Source organism: Colletotrichum fructicola, assembly GCF_000319635.2.
Source record: "Colletotrichum fructicola Nara gc5 chromosome Unknown KSG_Nara_v1_contig01, whole genome shotgun sequence".
NCBI classification, from domain to species: Eukaryota; Fungi; Ascomycota; class Sordariomycetes; order Glomerellales; family Glomerellaceae; genus Colletotrichum; species Colletotrichum fructicola.
The window spans coordinates 3522791-3549045 of record NW_027094051.1 but is presented as its reverse complement, the minus strand read 5'-3'; the positions used below and the strand labels follow the sequence as shown (position 1 = coordinate 3549045).

The 26255-nt window shown below is 55.1% G+C and overlaps 11 protein-coding genes across 11 annotated transcripts; 8 read left to right on the top strand and 3 right to left on the bottom strand.

The window, feature by feature from the left end:
• Positions 1 to 1085: 1085 nt before the first annotated feature.
• CGGC5_v001033 (Uncharacterized protein) lies at positions 1086 to 2544 on the top strand (the record flags this gene model as incomplete). Its single annotated transcript, XM_032025614.1, has 4 exons — positions 1086 to 1125; positions 1184 to 1286; positions 1334 to 1503; positions 1553 to 2544. 4 exons carry the CDS (start codon positions 1086 to 1088, stop codon positions 2542 to 2544), a joined length of 1305 nt encoding a protein of 434 aa, XP_031877812.1.
• A 313-nt stretch (positions 2545 to 2857) lies between these two features.
• Positions 2858 to 3294, bottom strand: lsm8 (U6 snRNA-associated Sm-like protein LSm8; the record flags this gene model as incomplete). The annotated part of the gene is made up of 3 exons (XM_032025613.1): positions 2858 to 3052; positions 3122 to 3198; positions 3267 to 3294. 3 exons carry the CDS (start codon positions 3292 to 3294, stop codon positions 2858 to 2860), a joined length of 300 nt encoding a protein of 99 aa, XP_031877811.1.
• Positions 3295 to 4107: 813 nt separating this feature from the next.
• CGGC5_v001031 (uncharacterized protein) lies at positions 4108 to 5387 on the top strand (the record flags this gene model as incomplete). The annotated part of the gene is made up of 2 exons (XM_032025612.1): positions 4108 to 4326; positions 4380 to 5387. 2 exons carry the CDS (start codon positions 4108 to 4110, stop codon positions 5385 to 5387), a joined length of 1227 nt encoding a protein of 408 aa, XP_031877830.1.
• A 334-nt stretch (positions 5388 to 5721) lies between these two features.
• On the top strand, positions 5722 to 7287 carry CGGC5_v001030 (Uncharacterized protein; the record flags this gene model as incomplete). The annotated part of the gene is made up of 2 exons (XM_032025611.1): positions 5722 to 6324; positions 6667 to 7287. 2 exons carry the CDS (start codon positions 5722 to 5724, stop codon positions 7285 to 7287), a joined length of 1224 nt encoding a protein of 407 aa, XP_031877829.1.
• Positions 7288 to 8074: 787 nt separating this feature from the next.
• On the bottom strand, positions 8075 to 8371 carry CGGC5_v001029 (uncharacterized protein; the record flags this gene model as incomplete). Its single annotated transcript, XM_032025610.1, has 1 exon — positions 8075 to 8371. One exon carries the CDS (start codon positions 8369 to 8371, stop codon positions 8075 to 8077), a length of 297 nt encoding a protein of 98 aa, XP_031877828.1.
• Positions 8372 to 9161: 790 nt separating this feature from the next.
• CGGC5_v001028 (uncharacterized protein) lies at positions 9162 to 9747 on the top strand (the record flags this gene model as incomplete). The annotated part of the gene is made up of 3 exons (XM_066150761.1): positions 9162 to 9313; positions 9369 to 9496; positions 9605 to 9747. 3 exons carry the CDS (start codon positions 9162 to 9164, stop codon positions 9745 to 9747), a joined length of 423 nt encoding a protein of 140 aa, XP_066009630.1.
• An 842-nt stretch (positions 9748 to 10589) lies between these two features.
• On the top strand, positions 10590 to 11433 carry CGGC5_v001027 (uncharacterized protein; the record flags this gene model as incomplete). The annotated part of the gene is made up of 2 exons (XM_032025608.1): positions 10590 to 10682; positions 10735 to 11433. The coding sequence occupies 2 exons, from the start codon at positions 10590 to 10592 to the stop codon at positions 11431 to 11433; spliced, it is 792 nt and encodes a 263-aa protein (XP_031877826.1).
• Positions 11434 to 12279: 846 nt separating this feature from the next.
• On the top strand, positions 12280 to 13391 carry NUS1 (Dehydrodolichyl diphosphate synthase complex subunit NUS1; the record flags this gene model as incomplete). Its single annotated transcript, XM_032025607.1, has 3 exons — positions 12280 to 12375; positions 12443 to 12851; positions 12901 to 13391. The coding sequence occupies 3 exons, from the start codon at positions 12280 to 12282 to the stop codon at positions 13389 to 13391; spliced, it is 996 nt and encodes a 331-aa protein (XP_031877825.1).
• Positions 13392 to 13427: 36 nt separating this feature from the next.
• On the bottom strand, positions 13428 to 14508 carry ALKBH2-1 (DNA oxidative demethylase ALKBH2; the record flags this gene model as incomplete). The annotated part of the gene is made up of 3 exons (XM_032025605.1): positions 13428 to 14064; positions 14118 to 14380; positions 14428 to 14508. 3 exons carry the CDS (start codon positions 14506 to 14508, stop codon positions 13428 to 13430), a joined length of 981 nt encoding a protein of 326 aa, XP_031877823.1.
• Positions 14509 to 14958: 450 nt separating this feature from the next.
• On the top strand, positions 14959 to 16603 carry trm5 (tRNA (guanine(37)-N1)-methyltransferase; the record flags this gene model as incomplete). The annotated part of the gene is made up of 6 exons (XM_066150760.1): positions 14959 to 14964; positions 15021 to 15279; positions 15337 to 15438; positions 15489 to 15566; positions 15614 to 16084; positions 16143 to 16603. The coding sequence occupies 6 exons, from the start codon at positions 14959 to 14961 to the stop codon at positions 16601 to 16603; spliced, it is 1377 nt and encodes a 458-aa protein (XP_066009629.1).
• A 2049-nt stretch (positions 16604 to 18652) lies between these two features.
• Positions 18653 to 19064, top strand: CGGC5_v001023 (uncharacterized protein; the record flags this gene model as incomplete). The annotated part of the gene is made up of 3 exons (XM_066150759.1): positions 18653 to 18707; positions 18843 to 18929; positions 18985 to 19064. 3 exons carry the CDS (start codon positions 18653 to 18655, stop codon positions 19062 to 19064), a joined length of 222 nt encoding a protein of 73 aa, XP_066009628.1.
• Positions 19065 to 26255: the final 7191 nt, after the last annotated feature.

Below are 26255 nucleotides of genomic sequence, written 5' to 3'. Positions count from 1 at the left end.
ATTGTCACTCACCTTGAGGCAGTCGCATTGACCGATCGTCGAGCTTGTTGTTTCTCCAGAGCTTGAGCTGGAGAAGTGGACAGGATGAGGTTATCTCTCCAGGGCCTTGTTATGTAATTTCCTGGGCCACCTTGAAAGTGACAGCTTCGCAATTCCACGGCTGAGGGACCTCCGGGACGCTAGGATCCGTCCTCCAAGCACGGGCTTCGGAGTAATTGCAAGCTGCAGAGGTCGCGGAGGTCACGTGGCCTCTGGACTGAGGTAGCTGCCCACACGTGATCGTCTTACTCTCGAGCTTCTCATTGGATGTAGCACATAGGCGGCGTTTTGATAACTCCGGGAAGGGGAGCTCCCCTGCTGAAGAAGGAGGCAATCGGGTGCCGAGGGACGGCTCTTGCCTCGCGCGAGAAAGACCCAAGAACAGAGGGAGAACAAAACACTACTGCGTACATCATACCTAGCCATCACTTAAGTTCAAAGTAAAAATAGCCATGGACAGGCTCACGTGTGTGCGACACCAATTCGCTCCTTTCCATAGCTCCCGAGGCTTTCCTTCCCGCGCCTCATCCAATGTTGGAAACCTTGAGTTGCAACCTGCCGCATGTCAGATCCCATTTCACCGATAAGAGAGCTGCGACAGCGGTGCCTGGGCCAGCTGTCCCTTATCGCTCACCTGCGCTCGCCTGAAGGGGCTTAGCGGCCCTCTCCAGGACGCTGATTCCCACTAAACCCCACCATCGACGTTAGGAAGAGTTAGGAATGAGGGGTCGTCGCCTACCGAATCTCTATGCAACGCCGTAACTGATGCGAGAAAACCCTTGCGGGACGACGAACTAGAGAGCTTTGAACCTCTCACTGTTAGGAATTTAAGAATCGCTGCCGGACAACTCCGTCAACCATAACCCACCGCCGATATCCGTCGAACTCCGCCTGACTCAGCGGATCCGGTTTTGTATAACGATTCAACGGTCCCTTTCAAGATACTGTCTATTATCGTGTCGGAAACCGTCAGACTTGAGACGAAACAACTTCGTCTCTTCATCTGAAAAAGAAAAGTAACAATAGTATACCCAACATCCCTAGCAATGGCCCCCAAGAACCGTGTGATCATCGATACCGACCCTGGTGAGAACAACCCCCAACGCAAGACCAAGACGTACAGTGAGGCTGATTATCAAGCTAGGTATTGATGATGTTCTCGCCATGCTCTTGGCCCTCGCGGCCTCTCCTGAGGAGTTGGAGGTCATGATGATTTCAGTTACATACGGCAACGTGCCTCTTCAGAGGTATGCATCCCGGTGTCCGTCGATTTCTCGGTATTGACGAATCTCAGCTGTCTACGCAACGCGGTTGCGCTGTTCCATGTTCTGGAGAAGGAGTTAGCCTGGCGCAAGGAGAACGGCAAGCCCGAGGGTTTTGAGTCGATGAGGGCTTATAAGCCTATTGTTGCTGTCGGGGCAGAACATCCTCTTGAGGATGATGAGCTGGCAGCCGACTACTTCCGTGAGGAACACCGCGTACCAAATGCTATGTCAAACACTAACGAACACAGATGGCCTCGATGGTCTGCACGGCGTCCATGAGAAGCATCCCAACCTCACCCCCGATGACAGATGGAAGGCACTCTTCCACACAGAGAAGGACGTTGACCACGACCCGTCTCCCTTCAACCAGTACTTCACACCAGCCAAGCAGGTCGCTCACAAGGAGATTCTGCGCATCCTCAAGGAGAACCCTCCCAACACCATCTCCATTTGCGTCGTTGGCCCCATGACGAACGTCGCCCTCGCCGCTGCTGAGGACCCCGAGACCTTCCTCCGTGTGAAGGAGCTGTGCGTCATGGGCGGTGCCGTCCATGTTGAGGGAAACATCACCCCCGTTGGTGAATTCAACACTTTTGCGGATACCGTCGCGGCGGCCCGAGTCTTCGCCCTGACCTCCCCCAACCCCCGCTCAACCATGCCTCCCATCTCGAAGGAGAAGTCATCTCTCCCGCCTTACCCGACCAAGCTGTCCAAGCAGCTCAAGCTGACCCTCTTCCCCCTCGACATCACGACGCCCCACCTGCTCAACAAGAACTTCTTCACCGAGCAAATCAAGCCCATCGTCGAGGCAGGTAGCCCTCTTGGTCAATGGGTTGACCACTTCATGTCCAAGACGTTTGAGAAGGTTGAGTCCATGGAGGGCAACGGCGAGGAGCCCGGCCTCTCCCTCCACGACCCTCTCACCGTCTGGTACCTCATTACACAGTCCGACCCTAAGTGGAAGCCCGTCGCGGAGCCTGAGGACATCCGTATCGAAACCTCTGGCCAGTGGACGCGCGGAATGCACATCATTGACCGCAGAGTCAGAGCCAAGTACACCGAGGCGGCCCTCGAGAGCGACTCTACCGGCGAGGGCGTCGACGTCCTTACCCTGGCCGAGGTGCCGGGCGATTGCGGCGGGTGGCTCAGCTACAGCAGAGGCAACAGGATCAACAGGATGGTCGAGTCTCCCGGCGAGAAGCTGTTCGCGCATGATCTGATGAAGAGGATCTTTGGTTGAAATGTAGAGAATGCGACGACCCCTGACTGTCTTTGGGGGCTTCTCGTTTCGGTGTCAGCACAACAGCATTGAGACTGGCATGGAGATTGGATAGAAAAAGGCAGGCGCATACCCCTTAGGAACCCAAATGATCATTCTCTACCAACCCAGAAAATATTCAACGCCGTGATTTTGTGTGTCTTGCGCGCCTCCATCTGGCAGGCTCGTATCTTCCCAATACTCGGGTATCCCGCTCGCAATTAAATAAAAGAAAACCAATCCCTGCTTTTCGACTCAGATGCCATGCTGTCCCTTCGTCGTAGTTTTCGCCTGTCTATACGTGCTTCGTTCCTCCAATGGCGGATCCCTTGACCTCAGTCCAGTTGATGCTCTCGTCTAGTTGCTCGTCTACGAGGCCGACGGTGCAGACATTGTCGCCGCGCACGAGGTAGAGGCCGAGGGGGACTTCGACGGAGGGCTCGCCGCTCTCGGGGGTCTGAATCACGCGCTCTTGGGCATTGCTGAGGACCTGGGCGCATGACTTGGTTAGCCGGCTGCTGGAGGAGAGAGCGAGCGCCGGGGAACGAGAGTGCCTTACGAGGTTTGTGTTTTGGTCTGCGGCCTCGAGGTTGCCGACGAGGATTCTCGAGTCGACTGTGACAATGAGCACCTTCTCTGTTTCCGAGTACGTTAGCAAATGTAGGAACGTGGCCTGAGAGGTGTAGTAGAAGATCGTGACATACTGTTCAAGTAGCCTCCGAGTGTCGCCATGATTGCGGTCTGGATTCGATGGTTGGACTTGGGAATTGGCGTTACTTCTGGCTAAGATGGAGCTACAAAGAGACGATAGCACGACGTTTGGGGTATTCGTCGTGGGACCTTTGGAATTCGGGGTCTCGCTCAGCTGCTCTTGTTGTATCGAAATGTTGGACTTGGATGCCGCTTGGTGAAATTCGGAAATCTGAGAGGGACCTTGGAGCTCCCACACTAGTCCTGTTTGGGAAGAGGAGAGCACGGCCACTGGGGAGCTTCTGTCACCCAGTGAACTGGTCTGTGCGTCTTGCTGTTCCTGCTGCACTTTCCTTCAACTGTCATGTTCAAAGACTCTGCACTTCAAGGTGTTTGCATTGACTTGGCATTCATTGATCTCCATGCCAAAGATATTCTTGGCCTCCAAGAAACCAAGATTTGCCCAGTCTTGATGAAATGTAATCGAGGCAAGCCACCAAGTGGTGGGAATAGCAGATCTTTATTGCCGACTTATCAGAGCTGACGGCTAGGCTGCCCAAAATGGAAGCTGCACCAGCGAGTCGCATCGTCTGCTGTGCCGCTTGCCCGAATACACTGAAGCGGCCGTCGAAGGGCGCGCAATCCAGACCCCGGGCGAGACGACCAACGACGCAGAGCGCTTCTCCTCCCAGCCTTGCACCTCGTTCGTTGTACACGCGTCCAGGGCCGGGCGTCTCTGTCTGGCTCCCTCGGGCATGTTGAACGATTATGATCGTATGTGTGGCTCTCTGAGCTTTACTGATTTTTCAGGACTACGAGTGAGTCTGGACAGACACACCGCCTCATCCTTTGGAGATGGACGCGCACGCCGATGAGGATGCAGCACCCGCCGCCCAGAAATTCATCTTCTCGAAGCAGGACGAGAGGAGGATCAGGCGGCGGTGTATATGGGCTGCTTTCTTCTTCGACGCTGTTGCAATAGCACTCATCATACCTCTTTGCGTCGGTGGTTGGGTTCACAACGCCAATCAGGTTGGTGGGACAGTCAACAGCGAAGACATACATCTCGTAACAGTCAGTATACACTGTTCGGCACAACGCGCATGTCACTGACGTGAAGGAAAAAGTGGTCGGCGGTATATCGCCGGACCGAGAGCCAGCGCCAGAGCACATTTGTTTTTACTTGGTTCCTGAGTAGCTGCTGCTTCAAGGAGGCATATGTCGACAGCAGCTATGCGCTCGCGGGTTGCGTACACAGAACGCCCGGCAGTGCTTTCGATCTGCAGAGTATCATTCAAGACGTTGAAGACAGACTTGGGGAGCAGGATAATGTGGAAGCCGGCCCAATAACGGATCCGGAAGGCCGCTTCGTGGGACCATCGCCAGCAGAGTTCGCGACGGCCGACGTTGTCACCTCGACACGGGATGCGCTGGCGTCTTACGGAATTTACCTGGCAATCAACATGGGCACCTGGATCTTCCAGATCATCTCCAAGAGACACCACTACGCTCTCAACGCATCCCACTACCGCGTAATGACAGCCGCGCAAGTCCTCGCACTGTTCGCCTTGCTCGTCGCTTCAGGCATCACGACAGCGGCAGCGTACAAAGCGAAGGCGGCCCTGGACGAATTTGACGATGTGTTTCCGTACCATGCAGTTGGGTCGTCATTCGCAGCCCTGACGTGGTGCGCCTTCGTCAGCCATATGCTTGGATGTCTCGCCTACGTCGGGGCAGTGTTGATCTGGCACCGACTGCAACGGCCAGAACTGTACCCACCAGAGCCCGAGGACGAGGTTGAGCGGGCAAGGAGGGCGGGCGCGCGGGGAGAAGTGGCCGAGTATCGTCTGCGGAGACTCGACGAACCGGCGGTCCATCGAGAGGTTGATCCCAATGCTGCTGTCGATGATGAATTACCGCCATATTCCAGGGTCGACCCTAATGAAGGGAGAATAGTCAGCCAGGAAGGAAGAGAGCCTGAGAATGTGGAAGGGCCCATTGAGTTAGCTCATCTCAGAGGGATTCGAAATCCGCCACTTCAACCGGTGGACGAGCAGGGAAATACCCCAGCTCCGGCGTATGAGCTTCACCAGTGGCCACCAAATCTCAGGACGTTACGGCGCCCAGAGACCTAGTTTTTTGATATTTGATGATACCAGGTTTCTTTATTTTCCATGTTCTGTCTTTGAAAGGACCTATCAGCGGCGACGGGATTACGGGTTGTAACAAAGATACCTTGTGTAGTTTATAATGTTTTCAATGTGCAAGAACGGCGGGACCTCACCTCAGCAAGCAGTGCTCAAGCTTTGGGGGTAGGTGCGCTGAGCTATGGCATCTCCAGGCGCGTCTCTCGCCCCACGGCGTTCGTCCAAACTCCACCGACGCGGGCCTCACCCAGGTTAAATCTGACCTCACCCAAAGCGCGTAGCTTCGAAACCTTGCTGCCCCCGACAAACCAAGCTCGCCACAATGCCTTCCCAGGACACGCCGGTCATCTACGCGGAGCTCCTGGCAAACATTCGCCAGCTCTCCGTCGCAGTGACCCTGCCCTCGCCTGCCGAAAGAAGCACGCAGGGCACCGTCTCGCCAGATGGTTCAAAGTTGCACTTTGCACACGCAGGCACACAAACGCCGTTCTCCATCCCAGGCAACGTCGTCGCGCCCAGGAACGGCGTCCTCCCCGCACCGCACCCGGGATCTCGAGTCCTCTCATGGCGCCTGCCTCTGTCTGACGCATCGGCGCCGCTGGCACGCGGGCCGGTGGACGAGCCCGTGCCGTGGGCGGCAACCGATCTGCTGCCGGAGTCGGCGGTGGCTTGCAGGGGCTGCGCGGCGACGGTAGTCTCGGAGGGTACGGCAAAGGAGTGGAAGGACCTGCCGAGCGAGAACTGGGCTGAGATGATGGACTTTTGGCACTGCCACAAGCCGACGGATCATGAGCATAGTCACGAACCTGAGCACCTTGCCAAGCGTGGCTACGGTGCCAACTCGAGCATCGCGGCGCAGAACGGCGTGGGTCTGGTTGACCTTACGTCTTTCCTGTTTACTGAAGCCGACTGCTCGGGACTCGTGGTAAGTGGATAACTCTGCTTTCGTTCTGTTCGCCATCAAGTTCTCCAGTGACATGTCTGAACGGGGCATTAAGAAGGAGGCCATATCGGCATCTCTGCCGCTCACTGATGTGGTCACCGATACTCCGCCCCGAGATCGATTCCGTCGTTCCTGCCCCGGCAGGCTTCCGGCTTGCTGAAACCTCTGTTCGCAGATGGGTTCGGCGGGCTTGGAGAAGACACCCTCTTCTTTTCACTGGGGACTTCCAGAGCCGTGGAAGCCTCGGGATTACCAAGAGGGACATGCACCGTCTCGCGTTTTCTTGCTTCTACAATCTCCTTTGCTTACGTCTCCTTTGTGCAGTTCTCTTGCTCCTCTTACGAAGCCGGCTCAGAAACCAGCTCAGCAGTCCTGTCTGGCGAAGCGGACCCTCCACCGCGGATGCTCTACGTTTTCTGCTCCGGCTGCAAGACTCATGTCGGCTTCTTCAACGTCGCCATCTCGTCCGTCCTTCTCTTCAAGTGGCAAGTGTCATGCCGGGCAGCTGTCGGGAGCGCCCCGCCCAGCAGCTCCGACTGTCTCGCTGCGTCGCTGACGGCAACCCTTTCGCGGTCCGGCTCGTCCAAGTCGGTGGTGGTGCCGACGTTCTCGTCGCCCCGGACCGCGAACAGCGGCAGTGATGATTCGTCGCCTTCATTGCACCTATGGATCCTGAACAGTAACATTGCGTATGCCTCCTCCGGGCGCGAGGGCAAGCGGTCTGCTATCAAGCTGTTGTATCGGGAGATACCCCAGCATGAAGCGGACGCGATGCTGGAGACCATGACGTCGGACGTGCAGGAGGTGAATCTTCCCATGGCGGATATTTCTCGAGCAGCGAAGGTTCTGCGGAGCAGTACTGAGATGCTCCCGCCGAGTGAGCGGGTTTTCAAGGAATGGAATGTCGGCTTGTTGGATAAGTGGCAGGCGGGCAGCGTGCCATGAAGCAGTGACGAGTGTATGGTGGACTTTGGCAAAACACACCAGGCAACGGTTTCCATACGATACGATGATGAGTACGGAACATTCTTGGCGGGAGATCTCCCATCTCGAAAGCAAGCTAGCTGTTGGACACGAGAGTGCCCCGGACAACCGCTGCTACCCTCGATGAAACTCTCCGGGTCATGGTCTCAACTCTATGTTCTTTGCCAGGCCCTGCGTCACGAGGCCACTGCAAGTAAGCTGAGCTTGGCCAGTCGGCTCCAGCCAGATCGAATCCGCGAGCAAGAAACCCATCCAAGTGCAAATGGCATTGCCCTGAGCGTCATCAGAGGTTTACCACATCCTCTTCCGAGTCTTCTCTCGGCTCGATCCCGTACATAGACACGCGGCAGGCACTTGCTATTGCAGTTACAGCGATGATTTGGGTTAACCCTTGCCCAGGAGGGTGAAGGTTGTCGGTAAAGGGAGGAGGGCACATCTAGATGCTTTGACATGAAGTCGCTCTCGCACATTCTAGCGGGAAGAGCTTGAGAAGTATGCACGTCTTCGCAGGAAGGGCGTCACCAAAGATGACGTAGTCTAGAATAACATTAAAATATATTCACATTTTTTTGCCTGGCAACCTACATGAAGCTGCCCCTGCTCCAATGCTGATTCTCGTGAGCCGTTGGGACATGCTTCCAAGCCGGGCGGTTTGGAGAATTGCGAGGACGTCTCCTTGTAGAAGGGTCGGCCCTAAATGAATCGAACTGAGAGCCTTTTGCCGCGACAACATTCCATGGAGCTCGCTTTAGGTCTGCAATCCAGACGTGCCGAAGGCCTCGAGGGTATTCTTCTGCAGCACGCCCAAGACCCCCGCAACAATTTGGTCATCTGCTTGTATCCATAGGGTACGCAAGGAGGTAGAGAACATGTTCTTGGACAGCTGGCTTTGAAACTTCCCGTTTTGGGAGGGGTCGAAGTTGATAATGTCGAGATACATCTTGTCGAGCCTTCTCATTTCCATGAGCAGCCTGATAATCTTGGTAGGCAACGCGCTTGGCACATCCTCGCGTAGTTGTCGGCTGGCCCTCGCCACATTCTGCATCGTACCGTTGTCGCAGAGCCCCAGGACTGCAACGCGCAATTCAGTAGGTATATGTAGGAAACGAGGGAACTTCCGGTCAGCCGACATATTCTCTTGGGGCGTCTTTCTGTGTCAGGAATAGGAAAGTTGTCTGATTTTCGAAGCGTGAGCAAATGCCGAAAGTGTGCGCTACCTTGCATGCCGTGGAGGTTCCGAAATTAAATGTGTAGAAGAGTAAACGCAAGGGAAAGGGAAGGGTGAGGGCATGTATAAGCTGCTTCCTGGAATTATTCGATGAACCCAAAATATCGTCTGTTCCACCGTGTTGCTCTTCTTTCACGTTTTATTTTGGAAGCCGGGGGGTTTGTATTCGTAGGAAGGACCTCTGCTGACGCACTTACTTGCGCCTTCCCAGTGAAGCCGTTGCTTCCTTCCCAGCTCAGGTGCACCTGCCCTCCTTCGCAACTTCCTTCGGAATGATGTCGGTAAACTTTTTCGAGTATATCTATGACAGGTCCTACCCAAATGCAAAATTTGTCTCCTTCACTCCTACATCCCGTCCATTCAGTTGAGTTGAACAGAAGACACCTCGGTTCCCAAGGGAGGACGCCTTACAGTCTTAGGCAGTCTGATTCTATCTGAGAAGAAGGGATCTTTTGAAGTCGTTCTCAACCTCTTCTCAACAAATCTCTTGGTGGCTCTCGTCGGACAGTCTCTTAGAACCTATTCTCGGCTTCTCCGTGGAACTCAGATCACAACCCCTAGAACGGCAGGCATGAACCACCCCAAAGCTGCAGCGTCTCGCAACGCCATGAAGCAGAACATGTCCACCATTCTCGAGCGTGCGCGAAAGCGCTTAACCGAACTCTCTCCCTCAACCTCTCTGACGTCAGGAGTTGCTGAGACACGGTCTCTCTGGGACTACCGTTTTCAATCATTTATGAATGATGCATTTCCTGAGCGGTGAGTACTTGCACATTTGCTTGGCACCGTCATTCCATTGACCCTTCGTGTCCAGCGCCGAAACGGTCCCCACTGCAGAGGATGTCCTGATGTTCTTTGCGACTATGTACGACTTTATGGAGAAACAAGACGACGAGAAAATATCCTATCGTTATCATAAGCATGCATCTGGAGTAGTGCTCCGTAATCTCACCTTTCGCCACCCGTCGTTTCAATTCTCAGAAACATATCGATTGCGAATCAGCAGGTGGTCCAACGCTCTCATTGCCAGGAGATGCTAACATATTACAGGCTCTCTCATGGACGGTCTCTCGTTAGAGGGGCTTCTGACAACCGAGGAGAAGCAGCAGCGACAGTGGATCAAAGCAGGGCTCGTCAAGAAGATGGCAGAGAAGATGATAGAGCACGCCTTGGAGAATGGCACGACATCCTAGGACGTTGCTGTGTCACGAATTCTATCGGTCGTCGCCATGTACGCCTTCACCTGCCGGTCTGGCGACGTCACCGTCAGCAACGGCTAGGATCCTGATTACTGCCTAAAATGGGGACATTTGAGAATGCGACTCAATTTGACCTCGCAGGGATCGGTATGTGGGCAGTGTTCCTTATAACTATATCGTGGTATCTTATACTCAATACTTAGACGAGGATGAGAATAGTAGAGGACGATAGGGATAGCGATAATAACGACGACGATGGACGACGACGATGGACGACGATAACGACGACGGCGACTATCAAAGCGAGTATAGGAAAGATGTAGGATATAGATCATATGCAGAGTTGATACTGCCTGGCCAGCAAAACTCCTCTAAATACCTAACGGAGTGGAAGGAACAACTGTCCCCATCTCCCTGGACTGCCTCGGCTGCTTCTTGCCTCCTTTGACAACTACCTCACAACTCCTTCTTACTCTTTCCTTTCATATTGCTCTAAGGTAGTGCGTAAACCTGGACCCGCCCAAGACAGCTTTGCTCTCTCCTTCCGCCTTCAAGCTTCCGCACTCGTCTTGTTTTTGAACTACCTACTGATCTTACCTGCCTCAAAAAAGGTATTCAAAGGCAACTCGGGCTTGCCGCGTCAACAAACTTCCCTTTTTCACAACAAAAAGTCTCACTGCCTCTGACAGTCAGGCCCCTTTTTCACAAACCACGCTCTAAGCCTGTTTCAATTACTCCTTTTATCACATTCCTCTTATTTTTCTCACCTTTCACTCACAACATCTTTCCTGCCTCACAGAAGTTTTGTGGTGCGGTAACGCAATCTCAACAACGAAATGGCAGGTGGCGATCACCCGAACATCTGTCTTCTGATGTTGAAGAAGCAGCTCAGCCTCTTTCAGGCGAACAAGGCAGTTGATGAGTTCTTCGTGAGTCGCCGCAATCGTATCAGTATGCGCTTTACTAATTTCATGTCTACAGGACTGGAAGAAGCACCACAAGCGAGAGTCCCCTCCCGGTCTGACCGGTGTTCTCATCCAGCGCGTGTCGGTCATCCTCGGCGAGTGCCCCAAGAGCTTCGACCTTGACAGCAGCCTCATGAGTGCTCTGCTGAAGTGGGTTGCCATCTACGGCAAGCTGCGCAACGGATCCGAGGACAACTACGAGAGCGGCCTCAAGAAGCTGGTGTACTCCATCTTTGCTAATGCTGATTGGATCGTCCCCCACGAGAGCGAGGAGGGCGTCATCAAGAGTCAGTTCAACAAGTTTGAGAAGGCCATGAACCAGCACGAGAAGACTAGCGAGACCTGGGTTGAGACCGCAGCCAAGTACGGCGCCCAGGAGTGGCAGCTGCGCCGCGACCAGCCCCGGGGCGAGGAAGCCCGCCTCAAGCAAGCCTTCCCCCGCATGACTGCTCTGGGCGCCATGGAGGCCACGAATGGAGAGATCATCGACAAGACAGGCCGCTTGGACCGCGACGTGAACAAGGAGAAGGACAAGACCGAGATGCTTCTGACGGAGGAGGGATACAGACTCGATTTCCAGTACGACTTTGGAACCATGACTCCGGTTTCCTACTCGGACGACGAGGGATACGAGGGAGTGCACTACAACGTCCCTGGCTGCTCGAATGGTGGAAAGGAGATTGACTGCTTGATGGGAAAGAAGGCGGCTCAGTGAGGATGATGTCGACGTGATGACATCCTAGGAGGCCTTGGTTCCCAACGAGACGAATGAAATGGCAACGAATGAGCTCATGAGACGACGCGAGAATTAGCAACGGAACAGACTACGATTCAGGTAGATTATGAGTTATGAGAATTCGAAGATAACTTGCTCCATCATCGTTCAGAAGGAAAGCAACGTGACTGACGGAAGTCAAATTGAACCTTGGCAAAAGAACCGATGGCCCGGACGGGGATGCCGTGACATGTCAGGTCGAGCGCCCCGAAAGTCTGCCCAATTTGTCGCGGGTGGAGCCCGTGCCCTCGGCTGCCAGCGGGTGGCTAAGATGGTCAAATGCAGGGCAGGTCGGGTACGTATCTCCGGCCGCTAATCTCCCTGGCCGGAGCCCACCAAAAGTGCAAGATCGGGACAGCACAGCTCAGCTGAGCCCTCAGCCACAGGGAGCTTTGCTGGACGTAGCGGCGCAGCATCCACTAGGAATCCACCAGCCCAACCAATGTCGTATTACCGTGTACATCTGGAAATCCATGGCAGCTGCGGTGGACCTGCCGACAAGACCGACTTAGCCAGCTTCAACAAGTTTCCTCGCCCCGAGACGTCGTCATCCTCCCGCCAAGAACGAACGGCAAACTGCGCATACACGCCGCGTACGACCCCAGAGTGACCACATATACGCCTGATATCAGCGCATCGCGGACTCCTGCGCCGGCCGAACGAACCTCGACTTTTCTCTCTCCCTCAACAGATTTACGCCCGTCATCCCTCCTGCAGCTTCCCACACGCCGCCGACACCGCGCCTGTTGACTGACCGCGCCGCCGAGAACCCAACCTCCTTCCAAGATGGCGCTCAACGCGAGAGATCGCAGGGCCTACAGGACCGACGATAAATACCAAAATGGTGTCATCAGCGAGGAGAACCGTAGGAAAATCATCGACGTACGTGGAAAAGCTGCCCTTTCCGGAGCTCCTGGCGGGACCATCAGCTGACGCTTTGCGCATCTAGAACTACCTGCCGACACCCGAGGAAGACACGAGACAGCAATGGCGAGAGGGAGATGTTCCTCGTCCCGGCCGGTTTGGCCTGCGACGCGCAATTCGTCAGAAGCTTCACCTATTCATTTACACCGTCATCCACGCCATATTCTCTCTGTACATTAGGATACGACAGGCATGGCACCTGGTGTGCTATCATGTCTCCTCCGTCATGTTCTACCACCACCGGACACCAGAGTACATTGAGCGCGACGTCGTGGGGTTGAAGAAGAAGCCCAAGCACCTCAGCGTGATCCTGAAGATGGAAGAGGGCGGCAGACATGGAGCTGAGCTGGAGAGACTGGTTGGCGAGGCGGCTGAGATTGCTGTCTGGTGCGTTTGCGCCAAAATCCCCGTCTTGACGGTGTACGAGCGGACAGGTGCGTATTCCTTGCTACGTTTATGCGACGGCGACTAACTCCTTCATAGGTCTCCTCAAGCGCTACCTGCCTCACGTCCAGCAGGCCATCATCCAAAAGTCTCGCGCCTACTTTGGCCGACACCAGCCCTCTCTCACCGTAGCCATGCCTCACGCCGACGAAATCCTCAAGTCCCCGGCCCACGGTGACTTCGCCAGCGTCGACCCGCGCCACCTCAAGGTCCTCTTCATCTCCGCCGAGGACGGCCGCGAGTCCATGGTCGACCTCACCCGCACTCTCGCCGAGATGTCCCAGAGGGGCAAGATCCACCCCCGCGATATCAGCATCGACCTCATCGACGCCGAGCTGTCCGAGGGCATCATGCCCGAGCCTGACCTGCTCATCCACTTCGGTCCCTATGTCGACCTCGACGGTTACCCTCCCTGGCCCATCCGCCTCACCGAGATTTTCTGCCTGCCTGACAACCAGGGCGTCGGTTACCAGGTCTTCTTGAGGGCGCTCCGCAACTTCGCAAGCGCACAGTTTCGCAAAGGCAAATAAGCAATGGCATTGCGCACATATACCCGATTAGAGTTCTCATGGCTTTTCTTTGAGCTGGCCGCTGGCGGAAGATACCCTCATTTCCCGCATCGCTTTGTCCCACCGATAGACCGGCCCGGTTCCGACGTTGTAGTTATAGTAATTCTCAGTTCCATCCTTCACCATTGCGCGTCTGAAAGTGATGTTGATCCTTCCGCCGTCTTCCGCGTTCTTCCCGGTCCTCTTCGGGATCGAGTGCAGCCAATTGGACTGCGTCCGCCCACGCATGAGAATCATGTCGCCGCTGCCTAGGGGCAGTTTGAGTTGCTTTGGGGCTGGCTTGTCAGGGTTCTCCGGGTCCGGGGGAATGGGCTTGTGCTTCATGAGAAAGTCTCGCCTTGCGCCGAGGGAGAACGAAGCGATGGCGGGGTCTGGGCCCAAGAATCTCTCGTCATCGCTGTGGAACGAGATGCTGTCTGTACCCGAGGCGTAGTAGTTGACCAGGCAGAAGTTGAACTTGCAGTCGGTCGCTGCCTCGGTAGAACGGCGGAGGTCATCGAGACACTTGGGAATCGGCCGAGGCGGATACCTTTCGTAGCGCTTGTCCTCGACCTTGAATCCGGACTTGACGTCTACGACTGACCCATCCTCGTCGAAGCGTGCTGTGTCGTCGAGGCCAAAGACCGTTGTCCACCTGGCAACACGTCAAAAGGCTTTCGAGACGAGTTGTTGAACACGAGTACCTACCTTGGCGTGCGAATATGAGTTTTGACGCCGCCCCTGTTGATGTCGTACTCAACCCGATAGAAAGGGAGCTTTGCCCGGAGGAACTCGAAGAGATCCTTCGCCAGATATGACGGGACGTATGGCTCGAAGTAGAGCAAGTCAAGGTCCGGCTGGTCGTTGATTTCCTTACCCGGACGTGCTGGCAGAGATGAGAGCTCTTTGCTAATGCTAGGCGCTAGCTCTACGATGGGACAGGGATAATTCGGATGAGTTGACTTTCCAACCTGGCAGTCCGTTAGCCTCTGCAACATCACAGCCTGAGAACACGTACAGCCTCGACGGTCTCATCCTCCTTTCGCGTCTTTTTCGCACTCGGCGCGAAGAACGCGTCTAACGTTCTCTTCTTCGACATGGTTTGCGAGGTGGACGGTGATTGGTGGTGTGTAAGTGAAAAGAAGGTTCAGTTCAGCCAGGGACCGTTGAGTCGTCGCCACATGTACGCGCCAGAACAAACTTCCTTCAAACGGAAAGAACCATGCCGCTGGATTCTTACTCAGAATTCAACGAATAACATTGAGCAAGTGACTTAGCATCAATCCAGTCTCGTGGATAGAGTTGAGTCGACAGATGCTATCCCATCCCTTGATGCCTCTCGTCCAATCATCAATGACGCTTACATCGTGGAGCTTCAGTGACATCACGCTTTGGCGCTCGGGCCACAAAGCGCGCCCAGATTCGAGGACAGCCTCGTGTCTGCGCCACATGCGCCACACGCTACAAGGACCCCTGTCCCTCAGCCCTAAACGGAATTTTCCTCAGCCTTGCCCCTCCATGATCGTCCCCCCTCCATCGACTCATCAAAATGGCAGTAAGTAACGCTCTTGCACGGTCGCTGCTTGAACGGAAGGACTAATACCTAGATAGACCCCTGATTCTGACGAGATGATAAGCTTCCGGGTGCCTCTTGCCCGCGCGGCTACGTCTCTGGACCGCTCGCTCTTCTCCAAAACGGTGAAGCTTGCGGCGGCGACTGTCAAGGACAACCGCAACATCTCAAAGTACCGCAAGCAGCTTGAAAAGTCCAAGGAGCTTCTAGACCTGGACCGTCTGGACTCTTGCCGCTCTGATCCTGTAAACACTGGTCTGAAGTGCCTCCTGTTGCGTCCAGGTGTGAAGCATGATGGTATTTTCCCCCTCGATGAGCTCGTGAATGAGGGGTATGACTAACACGGTCAACCAGCACCGACGACATGGGGACCTGTCTTCCAGGAGGGTATTAAGAGCGGCGAGCTGGATGTCATCCCGTATGAGTTGCAGCTCGATTACGATTACTGGAGCTATCGTGAGTAGAAATTGGGTGTCGACTGGGATGCAAGCTGACTCAAGGCAAAGTCGACGTGATGACCTCCATCCTCCCTGAAGAACTTCACGTCGAAATTCCCGTGGGTTTCAACACAGCCGGTCACGTTGGTAAGTTTCACGAGACTCACGCGAGATGCAATCACTCACCACACCAGCCCACCTCAACCTCCGGGACCGGTATCTCCCCTACAAGAAGATCATCGCCGAGGTCATCCTCGACAAGAACCCCAAAATCCGCACCGTCATCAACAAAGTCGACAACGTCGGCGACGAGTCCGAGTTTAGGACTTTCGGCTATGAAGTTCTTAGTGGACCTGACGACATGAACGTCGAGGTCAAGGAGAACGACTGCGTCTTCCAGTTCGACTACTCCAAAGTCTACTGGAACAGCAAGCTCGAGCCCGAACACACCAGGCTCATCAAGATGTTCCAGCCGGGCGAGGTCGTCGCCGATGTAATGGCTGGCATCGGACCTTTCGCCGTACCGGCGGGAAAGAAGGGTGTCTTTGTCTTCGCCAACGACATGAACCCCGAGAGCTTCAAGTACCTCACTGCCGCCGTCGAGAAGAATAAGGCTCGTCTCTCGAACACCCTATACGACGTGTCTCAACTAACCAATCCATCAGGTATCACAATACGTCCGGCCCTACAACATGGACGGCCGCAAGTTCATCCAAGAGGCAGTCCACGAGGTCTACTCCGCCTCAACCCGCGGCGACGCCGCCATCATCAAACCCAAACAGTCCAGAAGCAAACCCCAAAACCCTCCCCCCGAGCCAAAACGCATCCCCGTCCCGCCAACAATCTCCCACTTCGTGATGAACCTGCCCGCCTCCGCCTACACCTTCGTCCACCACTACAAGGGCATCTACGCGGGCCACGAGAAGCTCTTCGAGCCGCACACCTCGACCAAGCTGCCCATGGTCCACGTCCACTGCTTCGCCCTCAAGTCCGACGACGAGGTGCCCCTGAATGACATCCTCGACCGCGTTTACCAGGAGCTCGGCGTCCGCTTCAAGCTCGGCGACGCGGACAAGCAGGGCGACATGACAATCTACGACGTCCGCGACGTCGCGCCCAAGAAGCGCATGTTCTGCGCCAGCTTCCGCATCCCCCCTGAGGTCGCCTTCGCCACGGACAGCTGAGCTCCCTCTCAAAACGCCTGTCACCAACTCGGTCTTGAGGAGGAAGAGTGATGCCACAATTACAAAATGAAAAGAAAGAAAGGCCACCACTCCCGATCCGACACGGCGCCCAAAACTCCATCCGTCCGTCCTCCGCGGCAATACCTCCATCAACCACTTCATCCTCCCTCGTCACGCCATTCCGGCCGCAACACCACCCACCACCTCCGTTCCTGACCGAGAACTCGCCCCCGGCCGTTCCAGAACCCGCGCCGCTTCGCTCACCGTGCAGCCGGTGTACAAGCCCGCGGGGCATCTCTTTCACAAAACACCAAAAAGAACAATAACCCGCCCGCCATCAATCACGCCCCCGTCCGCATCGTTTCAACTACCGCTGCCAACCTCCTTCATTTCACCTCGAGTACCGCGTAGGTACGTGTCAGCACTCGCCTGATCGGCCGCCTTGCAGCTGAGCGGGGGGCCAGGTAGTGGGTGCGAGGTCTTGGTGTAGAAGTGGGTTGGTTCGGACTGTAGAGATAACGTGCTGATGATACCCTGACGAATTGGTGACGGGGACCATACATTGAGGCAGGCCAATCAATCAGAAAAGAAGACAGAGACAAGAGAGACGCACGTAAGGAGACAAGAAGCATCGAGGCGTCCCATCCACCCCCTCCCCGCCAGGCGAAGGAGGGGTGGTCGTTCTGGGCCGCCGCAGCCTCGCGAACCAACCAGCCAAGCCCCCCAATCGCACACTGTCAATAACAAGCCCATTCTATACCCAAACAAGACGACGTGCATCCAATCCATCCACCCATTCTCCCGCATATGCGGCTCCCTCCTGCTGCCCGCCTCCACCTCCACCACCACTTCCTTCTTACATACAGGATAAGTGATAGATTAATCTTGACCGGGGAGGTACGGGAGACAGCAATGTTTTTGCATGTGATAAGAAACCCCCATCCATCCATCCATCCATCCATCCCCTCTATCCCCGGGCGCGGCAGCTCCGCAGCGGCGCGTCCCTAAACGACGATGCCTCGTCCAAGTCCAGGCCTCCACCACATGTAGTAGCATCAACGAAATACCAACGCCTCGCGTCTTCACAGAGCACCAAGAAAGAGCCTCTGCAAATCTGATCCATCAACACCTCTCACGCCGTGCAACCCTGCCTCCCTCCCTCCGACGCCCCGTCTCCATCGTTCGCCAACGTCCCCTCCCCCTTCCCCCGCTTCCCAGAATCTCGCAATCTGCACTTCTGCCACTCACACGGCGCTCTTGATGCAAGCCACGGCTTCGACAGCGAAGAATAAATGGGCAGCGCACCAAAGTCCCTTGGCCCCGAAGAGGCAGACTGCATCATGACATGTACACACCACCAATTCGAACGGCCTCTGCTCCGGTCAAGCGGGGCTAGAACAACCGCCGCTGCCCCCCATCCAACATGCATCACACACACACACACACACACACACACACAGAATCCGTCCCGCTCCATCCATTCCACGCCTCCATCTCTGAACCGTGAGACCTGTCAAAAATCCATGCCGCCTATATTCACAGCTTGCTCCGCGACCGTTACATCGCTCTGGGTAGCTCTCTCGTCGTGTCACAGGTCCCTTTCGCATCTACGCCAGCTAGTTGATGAATAACAATCACGCAACCTCGCAACACCACTCAGCTAACTAACACGCACACGCTCCCGTCAACCCATCGCCTCTCACATCTCCGATATCCAAACAAACCCATCACATCCCCCATCTCAGACCACCCACCCAACCCAAACCCCGTATCTCCTCGTCTCCGTCAATACCACCCTTCCTTCCCTGGCCCCCCGGGGAACCCGGAAACCAACCCAACCCGCGCCAGACCTGACATCAAAATCCCACCCACATGTCACCAGCAACACCTAACGAACATCAACGTGCTTACACCTTGCCATGCAAAAGCTGCAACAAGACGATCATTTCCTCTCAAACACACCACAAATCCATAACTGTGGCCCCCGTAGAATCTCTCGTTCCAATTCCTAATATCAGATTTCGCGTATCCCCATCCCATGTCCCCGTCATGCACGACATATGCCGCTCTGAAGAGGGTCCCAATATCACAGACAAGGAGATAGGTACAACGAGAGGAACTACGCAACCGCGCCGTATCAAAATACCTATTACAATAACAATACGCAACCGGTATTCCTTTAGGTAAACGCACCATTATCTGCACACATCTCCACATCTAAACCCCAGCTCTGCAACAGCGCCCGGGACGAAAAGGACGGATAAACCGCCTCAACAACACGCCCCTCCTCGCCTCCTCAACGCACCTCTTCTCCAACAACTAGAAGGTGAAGAAGCCAGGTTCCACGTAACACGGCTCCACGAGGCTGACTGCTTGCATAGTCGCCGCCATTGCACAACAACGGGCATACAGAGAGGGACAAACCAGTAGACGCCCTGCCCCCTCGGGAAGCGATAGGTAATGACGTGCGTAAACTGGTTGGATTCGCCTTCTGTTTGGTATACCTACCTTGCTGATGGGGATTCTGTCAGCCACACCCCCTCCGTCTACAAGTTCTAGGTCCCAGATCATCATCAGTCTGTTACTCCACAGACTACTCACATCCGAGAAAAGATATCCCCGATCGATCAACATTGCCAAATCGTAACAGAAAATCTCAGACCACCAGGCACACTTCTCTACAGGGGAAATAATCCCCGAGAGCTGCTCCCCTCCCGCCACAGGACATAACCGTAGATCACACGTGCAAAGAACACGGAAAAGAAAAAAAAAAACGTGAACGTACTAACTCACTTCTCAAACCTCAACACCACCGAAAAGACGATTCGACATCTCCTGATTCTTTCGTAGTTGACTCCTCGGCCAAGATGCCGCGTTCGTGTAAGACAGAACCAGCAATGGCGCGGCGCCACTCCGCTGGCTCAAGGTACAACACTGAACAACCACGAACCAACAGCACCCACCACCAAAAACGGGGCCCTCCCCCCTGGCTCTTAGTTAGCTGCACATCATAGAAAACGGGCGCTGGTCGCTACGCGTGGTTGAACCGACTAAAACGCAGCTATCCACGTTCGCGGCGACATCCTCTGTCTGCGTTAGTAAACGGAGGCGAACCATTCGGCAACAGCCCTTATCCGTAGTCCTCCTCGTCCTCCTACCGCGGTGGACAAAAATAAAGCAAAAAAGAGTCCGAGGAGGAAAAACCGGGGTCCCCGTATCGAATTCGACCGCCGTACCACCGCGAAAAACTCCGTCGCCAGCGCCTAAACCTCAGGACCTCCCAGCTCCGCAAACGGGGGGAGGCTTGGGAGCGTACTGGGGGCGGCGGTGGTTTTTCTCCCACCTCCCCCAAAGAGCCGCCGCCCGCTCGCCGGGAATACCTTCGGACACACTGGCGACGGGGCGGCGGCCGCTTCAAGATTCTAGGCACATCACGCACGCTATGCCGCGGCGCAGCTGCGAAGGCAGTGATGTTGCACTCGACTCCGTCGTGGCCAAATTCGTCGTTCCTCGGCCGCTCACAGGCCGCGCCTCGGCTTCGGACCACCTTCGTGACTCCAAGCAGCCGCCAACGGCCATCCAGGTAAAATGTTTTGCCCACTCAGAAGAAACAAGTGTTGGCTAGTCGGACCATGGTTGGTCGTGATATCCGACAAGAACGGCATCCCGAGAACGCTTCCCAAACCGCCCCCGGGTCCTTTTCTTTTTCCTGGTTTCCTCCCCCCCTTCGCCTGATAATGATAATCCTCTTCCAAGAACCGGCAGCCTCTGGGCGCCCACTGGCTGCTCTCACCTCACACCCTCCTTACCTTAGCCTCTCGGGGCTCCTCCGGTGATTGCGTGAGTAATCGAGGTCTAGAACGCCTCGCATAATTCAAAACGCCCCAAATAATTCGCTGCTTTCCCAAAAATGCTCCGTCCTGCGTTAAACCAAGCGCCCCAAGCTGTGAATGACGTTGCTCCACTCGTTTATGCCGCACCCTGCGCCAGGTGCCGGAGCCTCGAGACGAGACGATTGCCTAATGACGAGCCAGAATGAGAATGAGAGCGAGAGTGAGAGTCCGAACGAGCCGCTTTCAACCGAGCTGTCGCGTCTTTTCCCGGCATTTCACCGGTAACCCTCCCCCGGTTCCCCGGTGTAAGCACTACCCATACTGCGCAATCGCAATGGCCCTTTGCCGCGTGCGCGTGTACGGCAATACTTCCTAGTACGCACCACCGCGTATGGGCAATACAGCAGCTCCGTACCTCGCGACACAGACACACACCTGTCGTCAAGACGTGATTGTCACAGAAGGCCCAACACAACTCTCTCCCACACCCTCTCTTGTCATAAGGGAAGACCCATAGCTCCCGACCTCCCGGTCTTCCGGCCGGCCGCCCGTACCTGGCTAGCCCTTGTATCAACCGCGATGAAGAGATGGAAATGAGCTGGAGGCGACAAGAAAAGGGGCGTCCGGCCATGGAGGTGATAATCCCGGGTGATTCTCTAGCAAAACTCTGTCCGTCAATGTTTGAACAATTCGATAGTCGAGACTGGCTTGAGAAGCCGAACTTCGTCTGCTCGATGCCGATGTCTCGAGTGGCGCGGGGTCAAGACCTTGGCAGGGCCATGACGTCCAGGCACCACGCGGTTAGGTTTGGTCTATGCTCATGATTGCAGCAGTTGAAGGATTCCCCATCATCGATGTCGATGCTCTTGCTTGCCCCAGCCCCAGACCCAACCCCCTGAATGAGCCTCAATCAAGATCTCCGAAAGGCAGCTCGTTCGGACATTAGGGCGTGTATGCACTTTTTGCATTCAACCGCGCGGCCAAGTGAGACAGTAGCTGCTGCTGCCCCGCGTTCCCCAGCCAAGTCCGAGGAGATGGAAGACGTCAAATGCATAGAGTTCACATCTTACTTCTGTAGCTGAAGGATGAGCCTCATCGAAGGTGTATGACAAACCTTCCCCCCGCGTTCTTCAAAAGCTGCATGCTTTTTGTTTCCGCAAGAGTTCAAAGCTTCGCGGGAACGTGGCGGGCAGCTTTTGGTCGTCGTTCTCGAAACCCCGCGCGATATCAGCACAGGGAAGCCCTGTCTTGACCGTGCCAACCCCAGATATCGACAGTTCAATCAGAGGCTCAAACACTGCACCCCAACGTCTGGGGAAAGACACGTCCATCGATCGGTACTGCTCGGGCCAACCTCTGGGTGTGACGGACGAATGCCACACAGGCGTTCGAAAATGAGACGGGCAGGAACGGGGAAAGGATCTGCGTACGAATACGGCGCACAGCCTGAGGGGTGAAGTTCCAGATTTGAGCCGCTGGGTTCCAGACCGCACCGCAACTGAGCTGAACTCGAAAGGCGGGGAAGCATTTTCAGCTTTCCGGTCAGACACTTTTACCAATGCCACCGTGTTTGTCTGACGGTTTGCTCAACACCGAGAATGTTTAATTCGGCGGAAACAATCGGCTGTGGACTCTTCCGCAGGGCCCTCGACGTAACGGTACATCGCCGGCACCCATACGGCTTCTCCCCCGTTCGATGCACGGGCTGATCCCGTACGCAACGGCCGACGTTACCGAGCTTCCATCAGCTCAACGGCTTTGGACTGTCTCGTCGCTGGATATCCATCGCCTCTTCAGTGGCTTTCCATGACCAATATAATGCTAGGGTTGCATCAAGCTGACGAAAGAATTCGCCATCGGCGTTATGAATAGTCTGATCTTTGTTTTGGCTTGAACCGGAGTGTAGAACGTTGCGAAGACGGCGCTCTGCGTTGAAACTATAATCTTACTCTTGTAGATGTCAATTTGACTTCTTCAACGTCAAAATGTGTCAATGGGATCCATTACTGGCCGGCCGCCCTCTGCCAAGTGCGAATAACATGAATGCTATGGATATGCAGTATGATGAAGTCAGCGCCAGCTGTGGTGACGGAGATGATGCGAACAAGGTTGTTCCGGACATCCTCGTGCTGCCGCCGATTTGCCTTATCAATCTGACATGACCGAATCTGGTGTTAGCGACTGAGAACTCGGCTATTTTCAGATGGCGCAACGAGCAGCAGGCAGGACATTGTTAAGATGTGTTCGTCAAGAATTCGCCGACAACCAGGATCTTTTCCGGGGCTGGCGTGCAGAGTGCAGTCGGGGAAAGGCGGGAGCGCAGATCAGCCCCAACTCAACGCGACTCGAAGGGATTTGAACGCGGAGGCGGCTCCGCAGGTACTGTGGCTGCGAGGTGAAGGAATTGCATGCAATTGCTGCGCGATAGGTTTTCCATGTATGGGAGGGGTATCGTCGACGGGTTTTGAAAGCCACTTTCGATGCGACGATAGAGTTCCAAAGTCATAGGCGGCTACACAAAGGTCAAATGACGACCGGGGACTGGTCCCTGAACAGGAAGTTGAGGCTCAATACGATGTTGCGCGTCCAAGGGGGTACCATCCTCGCGTCTTCGGCGTGTCGCAAGACCTATCTGATCGTCGTGTCTCCGTGGGGGGTTGGTCCTGGAGCTTCGAGATCGTCGTGATAATGCATCCAGGCCGCTTGGAAGCCTAGGGTCTCGGAGCATGTCTGCAGACGGAGTTGCCGCATGCCTGCGGCACTGAGCGGATATGTTGCTGAAAACGAGTGAGGCAACAAGGCTCTAGACAGCAGGCCGATCCACTTGCGCGCGTAAGAAGCCGAAGGTCGCCGAGGTCCACACTGTCGTCCTGTTGCAACAGCCTGCAGATGGTAAGTAGCAGGGCTTTGTTTAGTCAGTTGTTGGTTCTGCGAGGGAGTGACTACGAGAGATATCGTGATGTTTTCCCAAGCGGCGGAACTCCACCTTACCAAGACCCTGTGTATAAGCCGCGTCGGCCGGTTGATCAATGACGGCCACAGGGACGTGGCGTGAAGAACTGATCAATCAAATCAGCACCAGTGCTTTCGATGTTCGTCTGCTTGAGTTGTATATTGCGGCATCAGCGTAGGCGTAAGGAGCATAGAGTGGGGGTTTTGCCCACCCACATCAACGGACCCCCGTTGCAGATTCGTCGAGTCTGGATGCAGGAGGCTTTCCCCGACAAGGTGGCAGGTGTGGCATCCTTGTTGAATTGACTAGGGTCACTGCGATGTTGCGTCGCGTTTAGTAACTGGCTAGGCGTCGACCCAAGATGATCGAAAGTGCCTCAATGTGACTGATCATAAAGTAGACCCACGATCTCTGGGAGCGTGTGTGCTCGCTAAAACCACAAACCACTCGAGGAGACCGTTGGCGGCGACGGGCTGTAGAACACCTGGGATATAGCTACATTAGCCTCTGCATATTATCGTCTCGGCCAGGTGAACGAAGCAGGCCCCTGCCTTTGGACAGAATCCCTCCAATGCGGTGCAATTTGCGATTCCTCAGTTGCATGCGAACATCCGGCGCGGCATCCATGATAAGACGATGGCCGTGTCTAATGATGGAACAGTGACGTGAAGACCTCTTGGGCGTCTGTGCGGAAGGGCTCATTTGGGTTTTTCGGGCAACACACCAAGGAAACCAACGGCCACGGCTTCTTGCTCAGTTGTCTGGCTCGTTAGCCGTCAATACCTCATGACTGCTGTTGCTCAGCTTTGGTGGACTGAGTCAAGACCGTGAACATTAAGCCGGGATGTCTTCTGATATCATGGAACGTGTGCGCAAGTCATCGCCAAATCCTCGCTAAAGTCTCCCGAAGCGCTCATTCATCTCTCTGGAGAAGTATGAAGTCCAGTGTCTGCTTGATAGCAAACGAGAGCATCGGCGGACATATTCCGTCTTCAGCGAGCGCAAACCCTGTCTGTCCAAATTACAGCGTTTGGCTCGGATGAAGTTTGGACTCTCCGGCTGTCCATCTCCACTGAAAAGCCTTGAAAGCCTGAAAAGTGGCAGCTACAACGCGCCGATCAGGGTCCTGATTCCCGCATGGCACCCTCCCACAAGAAGGTTTTGGCGAAGCGAACTTTGCGGTAGGGCATCAGGGCGGTGGAAAGTCAAGCCCACTCTTGTCCAGCTTGTCCTAAGGATGCCGTCCGCTCCCGGATAGATGAGCGAGGTCTACTTTTGGTGTCGGAACCCGACGACGCCCCGATTGTTCAAATATGGAAAGCTGTACGCGCCAGTCTCCTTTTCTAGACCCTTTTCGAATGGGCTCAAGTGATGGGAAACAATGGATAGTGCCTTGATGCTTGGGTTTGTAGTCAGCGGCCTTCATTGTCTGTGAGATCAAGTGTCTGAGCTCCAGACTAGACACCAGCCGCAAGAAAGCCCGGTCGACGGTGGCTAGTCAGACATGAGTTGTACGAAACGATGCTACCTGGCAATGTTGCGCGGCGCAGACCGTCGAACTGCCCTTGATGGCCGGCAATGCCAGGGAGTAGCCGTTGGTGGTGTTGGGGACGGCAGCAACGGCACAAGGAACGACCTAGGTGTCTGCGTTCGTTGGCAAGCTCATCTTATCTCTGTTTTTCCCCCTCCCCCCACCTCCAGACTTTTGGTGTCGTATGTGAGGTTGGAGATGGCGACCCTTACTTAACAAACAGTCGTTATGCATATAGATAAGCCCAAAGTGGCGGAAGCTCTCCTCCGATGCAAGGGAATATTCCTAGGTTTCTCGTCTCCCAGTGACCGCTCCAATAAGTGGCTCGCGCCTGGCAGCGATGTCGCATGGCTCAGATTTGTTGGCGCTGGCACTGACCTGTCGAGCCCGATGCGGTGACTGGGCGAACTTTTGGCGTTGCCAGAGAGGTAGGTGAGCCAGCGACTAGCCAAAGAGCGCAGCTGGCTAGTGACTTTGACTAGTCAGCACACACTGCAGGATTGAGTTGATGTGTAGAGGTTGCATACACAACCAACCTCAGCGACAGTACACCAAGATTGGCCATCTGTACGCCGCAAGGGCAAGCCCCCGTTGAGATCCGCAAAGCTAACCCTCTATCCCGTTTGAATGGATGGGAATCAAACATAGGGAACGTAGCTGGACGGATAGTTGTGCAAGAGACTGTTGCCGTGGGCTGTTGTCTTCATCTCGTCGACTTGCAGCTCCGTACCATCCTTTCAAGCATCAGTGAAAGCCATGACGGAGGCACGGTCTGAAACATGCGACATCAATTGGATGAGTCAACGTGGCCGGTGTAGCAGGGAACCGAAAGGCGGAGAGAGCCAAGGCAGAAGAGTCTGGCAGAAGAGGTTATGACAAGGTGTGTTGCTGTAGTCGTATCTGTATGTCAGCACCTCTCCAGCAGGGGTCATGAAGTGGCAGAATGAAAGCCTCGCGGGTTTGATGCGCAACAAGCAGACGCCAGCCTAAGGCCTCAGCTCGAAAGGTTCGTGTTTAGCTGGCGGGAAACTGAAGGTTCCCGCAGTCCAGAGACTTGAGTTTGCTTCAGACGGTGGAGGAGAAACCAGAGACGCTCAAAAACTGGAGAAGCAGATGTCGAGTGTCGGAGCATGCCGGGTGTGAATGTAAACGGTCAAAGAACGCGGAGAAGCCATCTTGAGCTGAACTGTAATTGTTGGACGTAGGTATTGTATTGCAATTCACAATACCTCAGTCAGATGGTGTACGCGTTGGCGCAGATGGCAGGTTTCAATGCATTCGTGCGATGCAGCGCAGGGGAGCGGCATAGGAAACACAGAGACGGTGGAGTGGCTG